Raw genomic sequence first — 15,411 nt, forward strand, 5'->3', positions numbered from 1 at the left:
TGTCTGACTGCATTCAACTGACACTGATATGAAAGAGAGAATAAGAGCCAATCACTGGAGGAGCCGCTGATCTTCTTACAGCAGAAATGATGGAAAGGATGATTTCAGTTGATGTGCACATGATGATTTGTGTTTCCTCTCCAGAGCACAGTGTGTGTGAGCTGATGTGGATGTGAGTTCAGCAGCATGAGTCAGTGTGAGGACAGAGAGGGGACGGAGCCCCTCCCTCTAAAAGCACTCTGTGGGGACCTGAACCTGGACCTGGACCTGAACCTGAACCTAGCTGTGTGTCCTTCAAGAGCGATCGGTCAAAAGATGCTATTATTGAATTTAAACAAAGACATTTGTCTCACAAAAGGTACGTTGTTATTAGAAGTTAAGAAAGGTTCTCTGATCAGAGTTTGTGTCAGAGGTGGAGGACTCGAGTAACAAGTTTGTGGACCTGAGACTTCCTGACCAACATTGATAAAAGACTCAATTCGACTTTGACTTGGTATTCCTGACTTGAAACGTGACTTAGAGTTGAGACAGATGGCTTGAAGGGACATTTTTTATTGAATACTTTCATTTTTCTAGATATTGACAGAAGTTCTGTTTTGGTTCTGAAAGGGTTAGGGGGGTTTAGTTAGTTTTTCCAATATCGTGCAGCTTTACTTAGAATACAAGCCAACAGTGTCACTGCTGATGGACCCGACAGTTCACTGGTCACGAACAGGAAAATCTGATCAGAATATTTGAAGGAAAACTGAAGTGATGATACAGATTGAAATTATCCTTTTCTGGTTGATAGCTGCTAGTTTCTCCTGCAGCTTCTGTGTCTGAAGATAAACAGTCAGTTCACATCCATGGTGGTCTTCCTCTCTGTCGAACAGGATCTATAGGAGACCAGACTCTACTGGACCTGGACCTGGACCCAGCTGTGTGTCCTTCAAGAGCGACCTGTCAAAAGGGATCATCACTGACTTTAAAAGAAGACAATCATGTGACATAAAGTAAGATGTTGTGATACTTTAATGATTCCTTTTTATATTGGGGCTGAAACGACTCCTCCAGGAACTGGATGACTAAAGTTCTTTGCATCGAGGCTTCATGTAATCCATACAAGTACATACAGCCATACAGCGCACTCTGTGTTGCACAGATTATCACTGTCACACAACGCACTTTGGAGAGAGAAAATAACGAGGGGGGAAGAGAAGAGACAGAAAGTGTCCAAAGTTTGTGACCATTTCAATCAGAAAACAAAATGCAAACTCTGTACAGTGTCTGTTGCAAACTAGCCGAGCACAAGAGCACAACGTCGCTGTGGAATAGAGGTGTGAATTGTCACTGATCTCCCGATTTGATTCGATTACGATTATCATGTTTTTGATTCGATTCCTCGATGCATCACGATGCTTCAAATACATTTTTCTATTAAAGCCATATAGGATATTTGACTTGACGGAATGCATTAAGATACCGTATAGTTCAATATAATACTGTTTTCTATATTACTTCATATGGTTGTTTTCATCCAAAAATACAAGTAGTAAGATATAACAATCTTTTTTATTTACCAGTCTGAACACAGCAGACAGCACACACACACACACACACACATCTCCCGATCGTGTCATTAGACAGAGGGACAGTATTCAGTGTCTCAGCACTTTTCTCACCTATGATTGTGACCATGTCCGATGCTGCCGGAGTATTCGCTCCTCTGCTATTGTGTGATGGTTTTTTGCACCTTGCGATGTGGCGGTGTGTGTACGGTGTGTTTTTATTTACTGATGCCGCACTCACTAAATGACCGGCCTGTTGGCGATACTCATCGAGCTTTCGATGAAAAAGTCCAGTGGTCTATTGATATAACTGGGTGTAAGGTCTCCAAGTGCCGTCTTAATTAGTTTGGTTTCATGCTGTCCGCTGCCAGAGTTTTTAAACATTAAACACACACAGGTCTTTCCTCATTTCCGACCGTATTCACGGTAAACCCAGGGCTATGTAGGCTTCGTCATATTTCCTGCTCTTATTAGGTTTCTGCCGGTTACCGTCACTTGCTGTTCTTGCCTCTGACGTCTCCTCCGTTTTTTTTTTTTACTCCTGTCAGAAACTTCTCCATCTCTCCTCCTCCGTCAGTCCCCCCTACCTGTCGCGCCCCACTATTTGAGAAGTACTGGTCTAGATGAAACGGGTTAGGCTACTGAGAATGTTATTTTTCATTTGAATGTTTATGCCGCGGCCGGAAAATAAACAAGTGACATCATTGCGTTATAATTGATTATGGTCGGCCACAACATCGATGCAGCATCGTCCATGTCTGCATCGTGATGCATCGCTTATTTGATTAATTTCAACACTTCTACTGTGGAAAGAGAGCAATAGATAGTAAGTAATCATAAGGGATCAATCATCTGATCACGTGTGGTTTTCTAAAAGTTTTACCTCCAGTTTATCTGCTGATAGCTAAATATCTGTCCTCAGTGTGGAGCCACTCAGCTGTGAATAAGAAGACACCGTAGGAACGTTAACGTTCCATAAACTTTATTTCTGAGGCAGAACACACACACAGCCTTTCACTGACAATTCTACTGCAACCTGAACTTATTCCACACTGTAAGTCTGACTACAGTAACGTTACTGTCCCTCACACAGCGGGAAACACTCACTGCCTACTGCTAACAGCTTACCCACAATGCACCTGTCTTAAAGGGGAACACACAGTGCAGTTAGGCTGTGGCTGGAGGAAGGATCAATACTTTACTGAAGTAAAAGTATTAATACCACAGTGTGAAAACCCTCCACTACCAGTACAGTGGGGGGGGCAACAGAAGACTTTCCTCTGCTGCTCTATCAGATTGGACTAACTACCAACAAATACCCAATATTAAATGACTCAGACCAGGATTGGGGCCAGAAACCTGATCGGGTTATAGATACAGTTCTATGAGTCAAACTAAAATAACCAGATAAATAGCTTTAACTGACAAAATGAAAACTAAACCATGAGAAACCTCTCGACTTCCTGCCGAGACACAGCCCTCATCAGATTACACAGGGACTAAATGGCTGGTTGTAACGTCCCTGGTTCTCCACACTGATGCACTACTGCTCATAAGATACCCAGGTTAGTTACACACCTTCTTCATGTCCACAGAGCACATGTAGACTGGAAGGCCAAACACCCAATATCTGGTCCACTGAATTAGAGGTCCAACAGAGCTTCCAGCATCCTGGAAAAACGATTTCCAGAAAAAATCTTTTTCCCAAAGCCCACCCTCCCGTCCCTATATTAAAATGTGTACCACTGTCCAATAGTATCCTCGGTCCGGGCCAGCAGTTCTCCTCCCCAGCTGGAAACAACCGGACTGAGCTCTGCCTCCGTCTCCTGTGTCGTCTGATGGTTTACCAGAATCTCTTTGAAGCCAACCAAAAGTTCTTCAGCGTAGCATCCCCGAACTTTTCCACCTACAAAGTTGTCCTTATGTGATCCAAGAAGCAGCTCACCTTCTGGTCTCAGGATACCTGTCTGCTGCTTCAGGAGTCCAGCGGGCACAGATTACCTCCTTGGCACAGCTGCCAACTGCTGCCGTTCAGACACTGATTGACAGATGTATTGTTGATGACCAAAATGGCCAAAACTGCTTTAGTCCTGTTTTGGTTTAATTGTCTTAGTTCTTTTTTTAACCCTGGTTTGGGGCCACATTAAGTGGTGCTTTTAGCTTTGATTCAGTCCCAGAAGAAGAATATCTTTCTCTGTTTCACAACTACGTACTAATTTCCTTCCAATTACCACTGGGCAGGTAGCATCCAATCAGACTGTGTGAGACTGTCCACAGTATTATATTGGGTCAACAAGTGCAGCAGGTCAATCATCTGCATCAGTGTTCTTCACTATAATTTAACTCAAAGGAGCTTGTGTTTGTCTCTGTGTGGACAGACATAATGTGAGCTCATTCTTCATGATTCCTCCACAGAGTGGACCAGGAGAGCTCAGAGGTTCCCAGTGGTCAGTCTGCCCAGCAGCATCAAACACACCTGGACTCCATATTTATGGTCTGTACATGGACAACAACTACTTTTACATCTATTGTGTTCACAATAATCTCCATGCTGCACTTTTTAGACCAGTGGATTGTCAGTCTGTCCAACATGGATCTGATGTGTGCTTCCATGATTTGACATTGATTGAGTCATTCATATAATATTCTGTTCCAGCTGCTGGAGGACAACCTTGTCACTTTTGTGAAGAACGAGCTGAAGAAGATCCAGAAGGTTCTGTGTTCAGATTACCCAGAATGCTTAGAGAGTCAGAGGGAGGATGAGGAGGTGTGGGACAGTGAGGATGAAGAGCAGAGGAGGAGCAGCAGAGAGGCATTTCTGAAGATCACAGTGCACTTCCTGAGGAGAATGAAGCAGGAGGAGCTGGCTGACTGTCTGCAGAGCAGTAAGAGGATTTCTCTAAAGATTTAACTCGCTGGATAAATGAGACATTTACTGATGTCTCAACAGATGGTGAAGAATATGTTTGTATATCCACTAATGTCACTTAATGATCTTATTTGTTGTGAGTTCATTCAGGAAGTTCTTCTGGAGTTTGTCAGCGTGAACTTAAATCCAACCTAAAGAAGACGTTTCAGTGTGTGTTTGAGGGGATTGCTAAAGCAGGAAACCCAACCCTTCTGAACCAGATCTACACAGAGCTCTACATCACAGAGGGAGGGACTGCAGAGGTCAATGATGAACATGAGGTCAGACAGATTGAAACAGCATCCAGGAAACCACACAGACCAGAAACAACAATCAGACAAGAAGACATCTTTAAACCCTCACCTGGGAGAGATGAACCAATCAGAACAGTGATGACAAAGGGAGTGGCTGGCATTGGGAAAACAGTCTTAACACAGAAGTTCACTCTGGACTGGGCTGAAGACAAAGCCAACCAGGACATACAGTTCATGTTTCCATTCACTTTCAGAGAGCTGAATGTGCTGAAAGAGAAAAAGTACAGCTTGGTGGAACTTGTTCATCACTTCTTTACTGAAACCAAAGAAGCAGGAATCTGCAGGTTTGAAGAGTTTCAGGTTGTGTTCATCTTTGACGGTCTGGATGAGTGTCGACTTCCTCTGGACTTCCACAACACTAAGATCCTGACTGATCCTACAAAGTCCACCTCAGTGGATGTGCTGCTGACAAACCTCATCAGGGGGAACCTGCTTCCCTCTGCTCGCCTCTGGATAACCACACGACCTGCAGCAGCCAATCAGATCCCTCCTGAATGTGTTGACATGGTGACAGAGGTCAGAGGGTTCACTGACCCACAGAAGGAGGACTACTTCGGGAAGAGGTTCAGAGATCAGGAGCAGGCCAGCAGAATCATCTCCCACATCAAGACATCACAAAGCGTCCACATCATGTGCCACATCCCAGTCTTCTGCTGGATCACTGCTACAGTTCTGGAGGATGTGTTGAAGACCAGAAAGAGAGGAGAACTGCCCAAGACCCTGACTGAGATGTATATCCACTTCCTGGTGGTTCAGTCCAAACTGAAGAATTTCAAGTATGATGGAGGAGCTGAGACAGATCCACACTGGAGTCGAGAGAACAGGGAGATGATTGAGTCTCTTGGAAAACTGGCTTTTAAGGAGCTGCAGAAAGGCAACCTGATCTTCTATGAATCAGACCTGACAGAGTGTGGCATCAATATCAGAGCAGCCTCAGTGTACTCAGGAGTGTTCACACAGATCTTTAAAGAGGAGAGAGGACTGTACCAGGACAAGGTCTTCTGCTTCATCCATTTGAGTGTTCAGGAGTTTCTGGCTGCTCTTCATGTCCATCTGACATTCATCAACTCTGAAGTCAATCTGCTGGCAGAAGAACAATCAACCTCCCTGAAGTCTGAAAGAAGTAAAGATGAATCTGCAGGCACAAACTTCTTCCAGAGTACTGTGATCAAGAACTTACAACGTTTACTGCCGTCAAAGCAAACAACATTGCAGAAGTCTCAAACAAGAAAAGATGAATCTGAAGTGACACAGTTCTACCAGAGTGCTGTGGACAAGGCCTTACAGAGTCCAAATGGTCACCTGGACTTGTTCCTCCGCTTCCTTGTAGGTCTTTCACTGCAGACCAATCAGACTCTCCTACGAGGTCTGCTGACACAGACAGGAAGTGGCTCAGAAACCAATCAGGTAGCAGTCGCGTACATCAAGAAGAAGATTGAAGAGACTCCCTCTGCAGAGAGAACCATCAATCTGTTCCACTGTCTGAATGAACTGAATGATCGTTCTCTAGTGGATCAGATCCAACAGTCCCTGAGTTCAGGACGTCTCTCCACCGCTCAACTGTCTCCTGCTCAGTGGTCAGCTCTGGTCTTCATCTTACTGTCATCAGAAAAAGATCTGGATGTGTTTGACCTGAAGAAGTACTCTGCTTCAGAGGAGGCTCTTCTGAGGCTGCTGCCAGTGGTCAAAGCCTCCAACAAAGCTCTGTAAGTGGGATTTATTCATCAATAAATACACTGATATCTTTGAACAGGAGAAAAACATCAATCAGTTTTTACTTTTTTCCTTACTGTTGTCTCTCCAGACTGAGTGTCTGTAACCTCTCAGAGAGAAGCTGTGAAGCTCTGTCCTCAGTTCTCAGCTCCCAGTCCTCTAGTCTGAGAGAGCTGGACCTGAGTAACAACAACCTGCAGGATTCAGGACTGAAGCTTCTGTCTGCTGGACTGAAGAGTCCACATTGTGAACTGAAAACTCTCAGGTCAGGATTCATGAACCCATTCAACTGATGACCATTTCAAGTGTGATTGACATTTGTGGATAAACAGCTAACCTGTGTAGGATTGTGTCTGCTAATATGATTTGTCAAAGGACCTTTAACTAAACTTCAGCAGTAGTTTCTTGACTAGATTTGTATCATTTGTTGTTGCATTATAGAACACCACAGAGGATTTTAAAGATTTATTCTACATTTGTATCTGGACCAAAATGTACCTGAACAAAAACCGAAAGCACAGAGCCAAGTATTCACAGGGGGGTTCCTCAAGAACTGGTTTCAGGATAAAGAGCAGACTGGTTTCCTCTGTCTGGTGGCGACTTTGATAAACCACTGTGAAGTCACATTTTCTTTTGTGAGTGCACACAGCGCTCTGCTCAAAGTCTTTATTGTCCCTTTTTGACCAAAGCTTCACTCTTCATGAACACATTGTAATGTTTTCAGCATGCTAGCAGCGTGGCTCTATGGATGGTAATGTGGGTCAGTCAGTCCGTCCTCCACTTTGGTCCAGACTGAAATATCTCAACAACTATTGGATGGATTGTGATGAAATGTGGTTCAGACATTCATGTTCCCCTCAGGATGAATTGTAATAACTTTACTGATCCTCTGACTTTTCATCTAGCGCCACCATCAGGTGAACATTTGAATGTGTCCAATACTTTGGTCCATGAGCAAATACCTGCAGAACTAATGACATTCTCATCAGCCTCAGCTGCACTTTGTGTTTACTGCTAATGATCTAATGAGTAAAAACTAAGATTTTTTCTTTATTTGCAGACGATCTCTTCTTGTATTGGACGCAGCAGTTCCCTCAGATGATCTGCCATGTGTGTTGTTTTTTGGCTTTGCAGGCTGTCAGGCTGTCTGATCACAGAGGAAGGCTGTGCTTCTCTGGTCTCAGCTCTGAGCTCCAACCCCTCCCATCTGAGAGAGCTGGACCTGAGTAACAACAACCTGCAGGATTCAGGACTGAAGCTTCTGGCTGTTGGACTGAAGAGTCCACATTGTGAACTGGACACTCTCAGGTCAGGATTCATGAACCCATTCAACTGATGACCATTTAAAGTGTGATTTACATTAGTGGATAAACTGCTAGCCTGTGTAGGATTGTGTCTGCTAATATGATTTGTCAAAGGACCTTTAACTAAACTTCAGCACTAGTTTCTAGATTACATTTGTATCATTTGTTGTTGCATTATAGAACAGCACAGAGGATTTTAAAGATGTATTCTACATGTGTATCTGGACCAAAATGTACCTGAACAAAAACCAAAAGCACAGAGCCAAGTATTCACAGGGGGGTTCCTCAAGAACTGGTTTCAGGATAAAGAGCAGACTGGTTTCCTCTGTCTGGTGGCGACTTTGATAAACCACTGTGAAGTCACATTTTTCTTTTGTGAGTGCACACAGTGCTCTGCTCAAAGTCTTTATTGTCCCTTTTTGACCAAAGCTTCACTCTTCATAAACACATTGTAATGTTTTTAGCATGCTAGCAGCATGGCTCTATGGATGGTAATGTGGGTCTGTCAGTCCGTCCTCCACTTTGGTCCAGACTAAAATATCTCAACAGCTATTGGATGGATTGTGATGAGATGTGCTTCAGACATTCATGTTCCCCTCAGGATGAATTGTAATAACTTTATTGATCCTCTGACTTTTCCTCTACCGCCACCATCAGGTCAACATTTGAATGTGTCCAATACTTTGGTCCATGAGCAAATACCTGCAGAACTAATGACATTCCCATCAGCCTCAGCTGCACTTTGTGTTTACTGCTAATGATCTAATGAGTAAAAACTAACATTATTTCTTTATTTGCAGACGATCTCTTCTTGTATTGGACGCAGCAGTACCCTCAGAAGATCTGCCATGTGTGTTGTTTTGTGTGTTTGCAGGCTGTCAGGCTGTCTGATCACAGAGGAAGGCTGTGCTTCTCTGGCCTTAGCTCTGAGCTCCAACCCCTCCCATCTGAGAGAGCTGGACCTGAGTAACAACAACCTGCAGGATTCAGGACTGAAGCTTCTGGCTGTTGGACTGGAGAGTCCACTTTGTACACTAGAAACTCTCCGGTCAGATCGAGTTATTTTTTATGACTTGAAATATTTCCCTAAAATATTATCTCTAGGTGGTTTTAATGTCAGAATTCACAGTACTTTCAGATGATCTGCCATGTGTGTTGTTTTGTGGCTTTGCAGGCTGTCAGGCTGTTTGATCACAGAGGAAGGCTGTGCTTCTCTGGCCTCAGCTCTGAGCTCCAACCCCTCCCATCTGAGAGAGCTGGACCTGAGCTACAATCATCCAGGAGTGAAGCTGCTGTCTGCTGCACTGGAGGATCCACAGTGGAGACTGGACACTCTCAGGTATGAAGAGGTCTGCTACAGCCACAGACAGTCAGTCTGATAGAGGAGGTCTGTTTGGTTCATGGTGGATATGAGTGTTATTTGGACAATCACACATGTAGGAAGCCTTTTTCTGTTTGTCCGAACATAAACACTGGTTGAACGTAAAAAGGAGATATTCATGTAGAACAATTGTAATGAACATAGTCTTCATAGCAAACACGGGTTGTAAATATATGACATTTGCAGACACTAAATCGCTCATCTAGTTCTTGGGACCTTGAGACTGTAATCAATAGAGTAATATCAGAAACAGGCTGTAATCAATAGAGTAATATCAGACTGTAATCAATAGAGTAATATCAGAAACAGACTAATCAATAGAGTAATATCAGTGTTGTATCAGAAGGAGGTTTTCTGCCACTGACACTCACTGAGGGTTTGGAGGGAAACAGTCTTGGAGTCTCTGTCAGGTGGTTTTAGGGCAGAGGTCTGGAACCAAGGACTGCTTTTGAAGTGGGACTCTGAATGGAGAGCGGATCATCCAAAAAGAGGTTTGTGTGTGTTATCAGATGTTGTCCTCCTCTTTCACACACACACACCAACATCCTGTGGCTCACTCTCAGTGTATGAGGAGAGTTTAGGGGGAGCAGCGATGCACACATTGTGTATCTGTGTATGACACTGATGTAATGTCCATGTTTGCATGCTGAAAGAGGATGTGCTGCTCTGACCCCCCTCCTCCTTTCAGGGTGGAGCCTGCTGGAGTCCGATGGTTGAGACCAGGTCTGAGGAAGTGTAAGTGTGAAAACAAAGGAGCACACATTCAACCATCTTCACACTGTGACATCACTCATTCACAGCTCTGAGGTCATCATCAAAGTGTCAATCAATGATCAGATGATAGATCAATAACTGCAGCTGTATTGTGTCTTGTTCTCTCCATCAGATTCCTGTGAACTCACAGTCGACACAAACACAGTACACAGAGAGATCAAACTGTCTGACAACAACAGGAAGATGATTCGTGTGGAGGAGGATCAACCATATCCTGATCATCCAGACAGATTTAACTGCAGGCCTCAGCTGCTGTGTAGAAATGTTCTGACTGGTCGCTGTTACTGGGAGGTCGAGTGGAGAGGAAGAGTTAATATATCAGTGAGTTTCAGAGGAATCAGGAGGAGAGGAAACAGTGAAGACTGTTTGTTTGGATACAATGATCAGTCCTGGAGACTGAACTGCTCTGATTATGATGGTTACTGTGTCTGGCACAATAACAGAAAAACACCCATCTCCTCCTACTCCTCCTCCTCCTCCTCCTCCTCCTCCTCCTCCTCCTCCTCCTCCTCTCGTAGAGTAGCAGTGTATGTGGACTGTCCTGCTGGCACTCTGTCCTTCTACAGAGTCTCCTCTGACACACTGATCCACCTCCACACCTTCAACACCACATTCACTGAACCTCTTTATCCTGGATTTGGACTGTACTGGTCCAGTCCTGGTTCTGGTTCCTGGGTGTGTGTGAGTCCTGTGTAGGAGGGAGAGTCTCAGATCAGTTCAGTCTGTACAGGATCACAGTTCCATCCATCTTTCAGGTGATTGTTGTGTCTTTCCTCCCTTAAAGCTTTGATTCTCTCACACTGCGTAGTGTTAAGTTGGTTTTTCCTTTAGTTAGATATGTATGCTCTGTTTGTTTGTTTGTTTGTTTTTTTGTTCATATGTCAACACGTTCTCATTCCCAACGCATCAAAAACTGCAGCTTGGTCAGCGGCCCTACGCTTCAAGCAGTGACGCTGTAGGAACCTTCTAGCGTCACTTTTGGACGTGCAGGGATGTTTGATTTTTATAAATAGAATAATAATAATAATAATAATAGAATAAAGAATAAAGCCAACAGAGAAACGTTTCATGTTTATTATCTATTATATACTTATTACTATACTTGTCCACAGACAACAGACAAATTCTACCAGCTAGAAACTCTAAACTGAGAGTTTTATATAACCCAAACGGCCAGTAATCTTATATTCTGTACAGATGAATGCATATGTTATTCATCAAATCACGTGATTTTACAAGCACAATCATCAATGCGTTTAATTTTTATTCCTCTGAGTTTGTTGTAGATTTCTTCTTAAAATCATTATTGAACACACATTCAAATATACAAACCATTGGATGACAGAGCAGTTTAAGAGTCATTTCCTGTATCTGTGTCACGTTGGTTTAGCCACTGCCAGTGCCGTTAAATATAATTAAATGTGAAATATGAATATTTAACATCACTGGTCACTGCCACTCCCCTTTAGGAGCCCTGTAGCATCCTGATTCTGTTGACTCTATTGGGAGAAATGAACGTGAGCTCAGATTATGAGCCATTTCTTTCTGTCACTGAAGTAAAAATTTGACTCATTTTTCACAGCACACAAATCTTCTGAACATTTGGACTCTGAAATGGTTTTCCAGACAAATTAGGAGAGGATTAAGTGTTCAAGACGTGTCTCTTTCCCAGCAGAAATACACTATCGCGAGATTTGACAGTGCTGAACTGTCTATGGTGCTCAATTGTTGGTTTCACCAAATATGATCTCTAACAACTCAACTAAAACTTAAATCACCTTTTGAATTCATCTCTGGTACAACACAATCTGCTTTCATCCATCTACATGACATTCACAACACTTGAATGAAGTTTGGAGATCAGGGGCAAGGAGATCACGCCCATTTGGGAAAGGTGAAGTGTGTAACGTTTCATAGAATTGGTGCAGAATGTAATGCGTTTTTTTTTACGATAAGACAGTTCCCCAAAAGTGAAGCCCCCCTGGTGGCTGCCACAGTATAAGTCAACAATGTGAGAAATACGTGTCTAATGTTGTATTCAGGTTTAATTAACATGGCACATCACGGACAGTAATTGCAACACTGGTGTAATTTGGGATGATGCTACAAAATATTCATCGACATATTTATTAGTCTTCTTCACTGAAACACTGACTGCATATACTCCTGCATATATGCCATTGATTCTGTACATACTGATGTTTTACATGTATATTTTTCATTGCTTATGGTATAACATTGTATATATGACTTGCATATTAAAAACACTAAAGGAGATGAGGAGGAGTGAATGAAAGAAACATTCAAAATGTAATGAAAAAGGCAAACTGAAACTGAACTGAAATAAAACAAATGAACAAATCTTTGTTTTTACTCATACACAGTTTATATCAATGGTCAAATTGTATACTGACTAACTTGTAACCTGACTGTATGAGAGAACAATTCAGAGAGAGAGAGAGAGAGAGAGAGAGAACAACATTCAACATACAGGTGTCTTAAAGACACACAAACAAAAACATTAAATGGAGTCTATAAAGTTGCTGGCAGGCTCCCAGATGTCTTCCCAAGTTTTGCCACTGAAAAAAAAGAATGAATGCAAACAAGTGTAAGGTCAATGCATTTACCACAATATTAGTTTATATCAATGGGGTATCATAGAACAACAAATTACTTAGGATCCTGGTACAAACCAAGTATGGAAGTAAGTACATACACTACTCACAAAAAGGGATATTCCACTTTCGGGTGAAATTTATGGAAAATGTAAAAAGTTGACACTACAGTGATATTGTATCATTTAAGTAGAAGAATGCAATGGTAATTTGAATAGAATAGAGTTGAGCTGTACAATGCTGATGCATAGAGGAAGAGAAAAGTGTCCATCTTGTCCTATATGTGTCCAAATGAGTTTTTATTTTATCTCATGAATAATTTCTCTTCTACCTGTAGATGAGGACAAGTTGGTGAGTAATCCTTTGTTTTTTTACTGTTACTGATAATAAGAGGGATTAGGGGAAAAATAATCTGTTCTCCGAAAAGTCTTCTGTTTGCATAGCTCAGCATATGTCTGGTTCATTGTGTCTACATGCACACAAACAATATTATCATGCTGCTATCAAGGAATTGCATTGCACATTTAATTTGATGAGTAGGCTGTAGCTCAAAAACAAAAACTACCCATCTTCCTCTTTTTCTTCCCTTCACCTGTTGCACTGGTCAGGGAGATAGTAGGATCTGGGAGAGCAGGAGCACTGTGCAGACACACCTGTGACAAAGGTGGATGACTTTAGACACATTACTTAAAATATGGCAGAAGGTGATTAATGCTAACACTCACTTTCAGTCATGGTTTTTTGAGAGGGAGATGCTGAAGCGGTGCTTGGAGGCTGGACAGGGACGAGGGTTAGGGTGTAAGTCTCCTCCTCATAGTCCATTTGGGGATGAGAAGTAGATGGGAGAAAGGTGGAAGGGTCTGGAGGATGAGGAGAAGAGGGTTGGGAGGGAGAGGAGGTAGACTGTGGAGTTGGAGATGGGCTGGGAGTTTCTGGCAATTGCATCCTTTGAGAATCTGAAATAATCTAAATATAAATATTACTCACAATGACAGAACATCCCAAAGCATAAATCATAAAAACAGATGTTTGCCTTACTTTTAATAATGTACTCAAACACCCTGCTCATCTTTTCTAAAAAGGCTTTTACAGGCCCGTCCCCTCCAGGGCACATGTAGGTGATCATTTCAGCATTTACTGTGTTCACCCTCTTCTTCTTCTTCTTCTTCTTCTTCTTCTTCTTCTTCTTCTTCTTCTTCTTCTTCTTCTTCTTCCCGATGAACAAAATTGGGTTGTAGCCCAAGGCAGCAAGCTTGCTCACCTGAAATGTACACAATTACACAAAATGTTAACATGGCATTATTATTACACACTGACATGTTCCATTGTTTTCACTTTATTTGAGTGTTATGTGTGCACCAGTGTTTGCTAATGTCTATAATCTTTTTCAAGGGTTTCTTGAGAATTTTCTAATGAACTGTAGGTGTGTTTACATATAGCATTTTTTCTGACAGAAAAGTGTGGACAGGGTTCTGTGGAGCGCTGGGATGAAGAGAAACAAATGCTATGTTAACAGAGAGTTCACTGTCTCTGTTATTATAGTTTCTGTCTGAAATATCATAAAGCTCAGGAGACAGACATGGCCAAAAGAAGTTTTCCCTCCATTTCTTTTTAGTTTAGTTCTTTGGAGGTGCACACACATGCATTGCACCCTCAGTTTAATATTTTGCATAAGGTGGTCTGGCACATGGACTGCGTGGGCGTCTTCATGCTCACCAGCAGCTCAATGTGCAAAAGAGTTGGATGAAGATTAATAAAGGTCAGCGGGTGTGGTGATTATTAAATACTCTCTCAGCTTGTCACATCACTGGTCTCATAGCTCTGAAACAGCTGAGCTAATCAGTCAAACATGATAGCAACAGCTCAATCTTCGTCTCAGAAAATGTCTGGATGGTTCAGAGAGTCACAACATGAACACACCTCACCACCAATCTGCAGCCAATGACAAATGAAGTATGATTTTCCCATAAATAGTTAATATAATAATATATAAACTGATTGATTATATGATTATTTCGGACAAAGACTGTTTTATTTGGAATTCTAATGTATCCCACCTCATACATGGTCACATAGTTTAGTAATTAATGATATACAAATGTGTTTGCACTACACTGGTCACAGTATTTAGCCATGATTCCTCTGAGGACTGGAGTTTGAGGGTATGGGTGTCCTTCTGACTCGTAAAGCAAACTGTTGCTGAAAATGACTGACACCCTGTTTAACTTACTGCTGTCTACAACTTTATTCTTCTGTGTTCAGCATAATCTGTTTATCTGGGACCCAACTCTGGATCATCATACACTACTCTACTTTAATAGCTGTTGGCAGCTTGCACTGTAGCTACTAGTGTACCACCACTAATTTGAGTTGCACCTGAAGTCATTTGGTTCTGGAACCGGGCCTAGCTCTCTCCTCATTGGTGAAAGAATTTGCTGTTGATCCGAAAAAAATGCTATATGGACCACAAGCCCATATGTCAATAATGAGCCAACTCATTTAGAATCTTTAGCTAAATTTAAGGTTAGGGGTGGCTCATATAAAGTGGTGGCATTATGTTCAACAACCTTTAATGAATACAATGGATTTCAAGTTTGATGCGCTTTTTAACAACTACACACAACACACCAAAGTCAATAATATTGACATTTTCCAATGAATCTACATTGTACCTGACAACCTACAGCCACTCATAATGAAAATAATATCATGAATGAATTAGAAGAAAAATTTATGAACTCCTTACCGCTACATGGGCTGAGGCCACAACTCTGGCTCAGTTTCTGTGTTTTATGGTGTTCTGATCCCAGTGGCCTGTCCTCACTGCCTTTTCTTTTTTTGCAGGAGGCAAACAT

General features: G+C 42.2%; 1 protein-coding gene across 1 annotated transcript; it reads left to right on the plus strand.

Moving 5' to 3' along the window:
* Nucleotides 1–200: 200 nt before the first annotated feature.
* LOC127362839 (NLR family CARD domain-containing protein 3-like) lies at nucleotides 201–12,302 on the plus strand (the record flags this gene model as incomplete). Its single annotated transcript, XM_051399096.1, has 9 exons — nucleotides 201–358; nucleotides 873–992; nucleotides 3,963–4,041; nucleotides 4,204–4,432; nucleotides 4,567–6,475; nucleotides 6,574–6,747; nucleotides 8,961–9,125; nucleotides 9,856–9,902; nucleotides 10,054–12,302. Coding segments are annotated over 9 exons (3,465 nt in total), but the record flags the coding sequence as incomplete, so codon positions are not given.
* Between the last annotated feature and the right edge of the window lie 3,109 nt (nucleotides 12,303–15,411).

This window comes from Dicentrarchus labrax, unplaced genomic scaffold (genome assembly GCF_905237075.1).
Source record: "Dicentrarchus labrax unplaced genomic scaffold, dlabrax2021, whole genome shotgun sequence".
Taxonomy (NCBI): Eukaryota; Metazoa; Chordata; class Actinopteri; family Moronidae; genus Dicentrarchus; species Dicentrarchus labrax.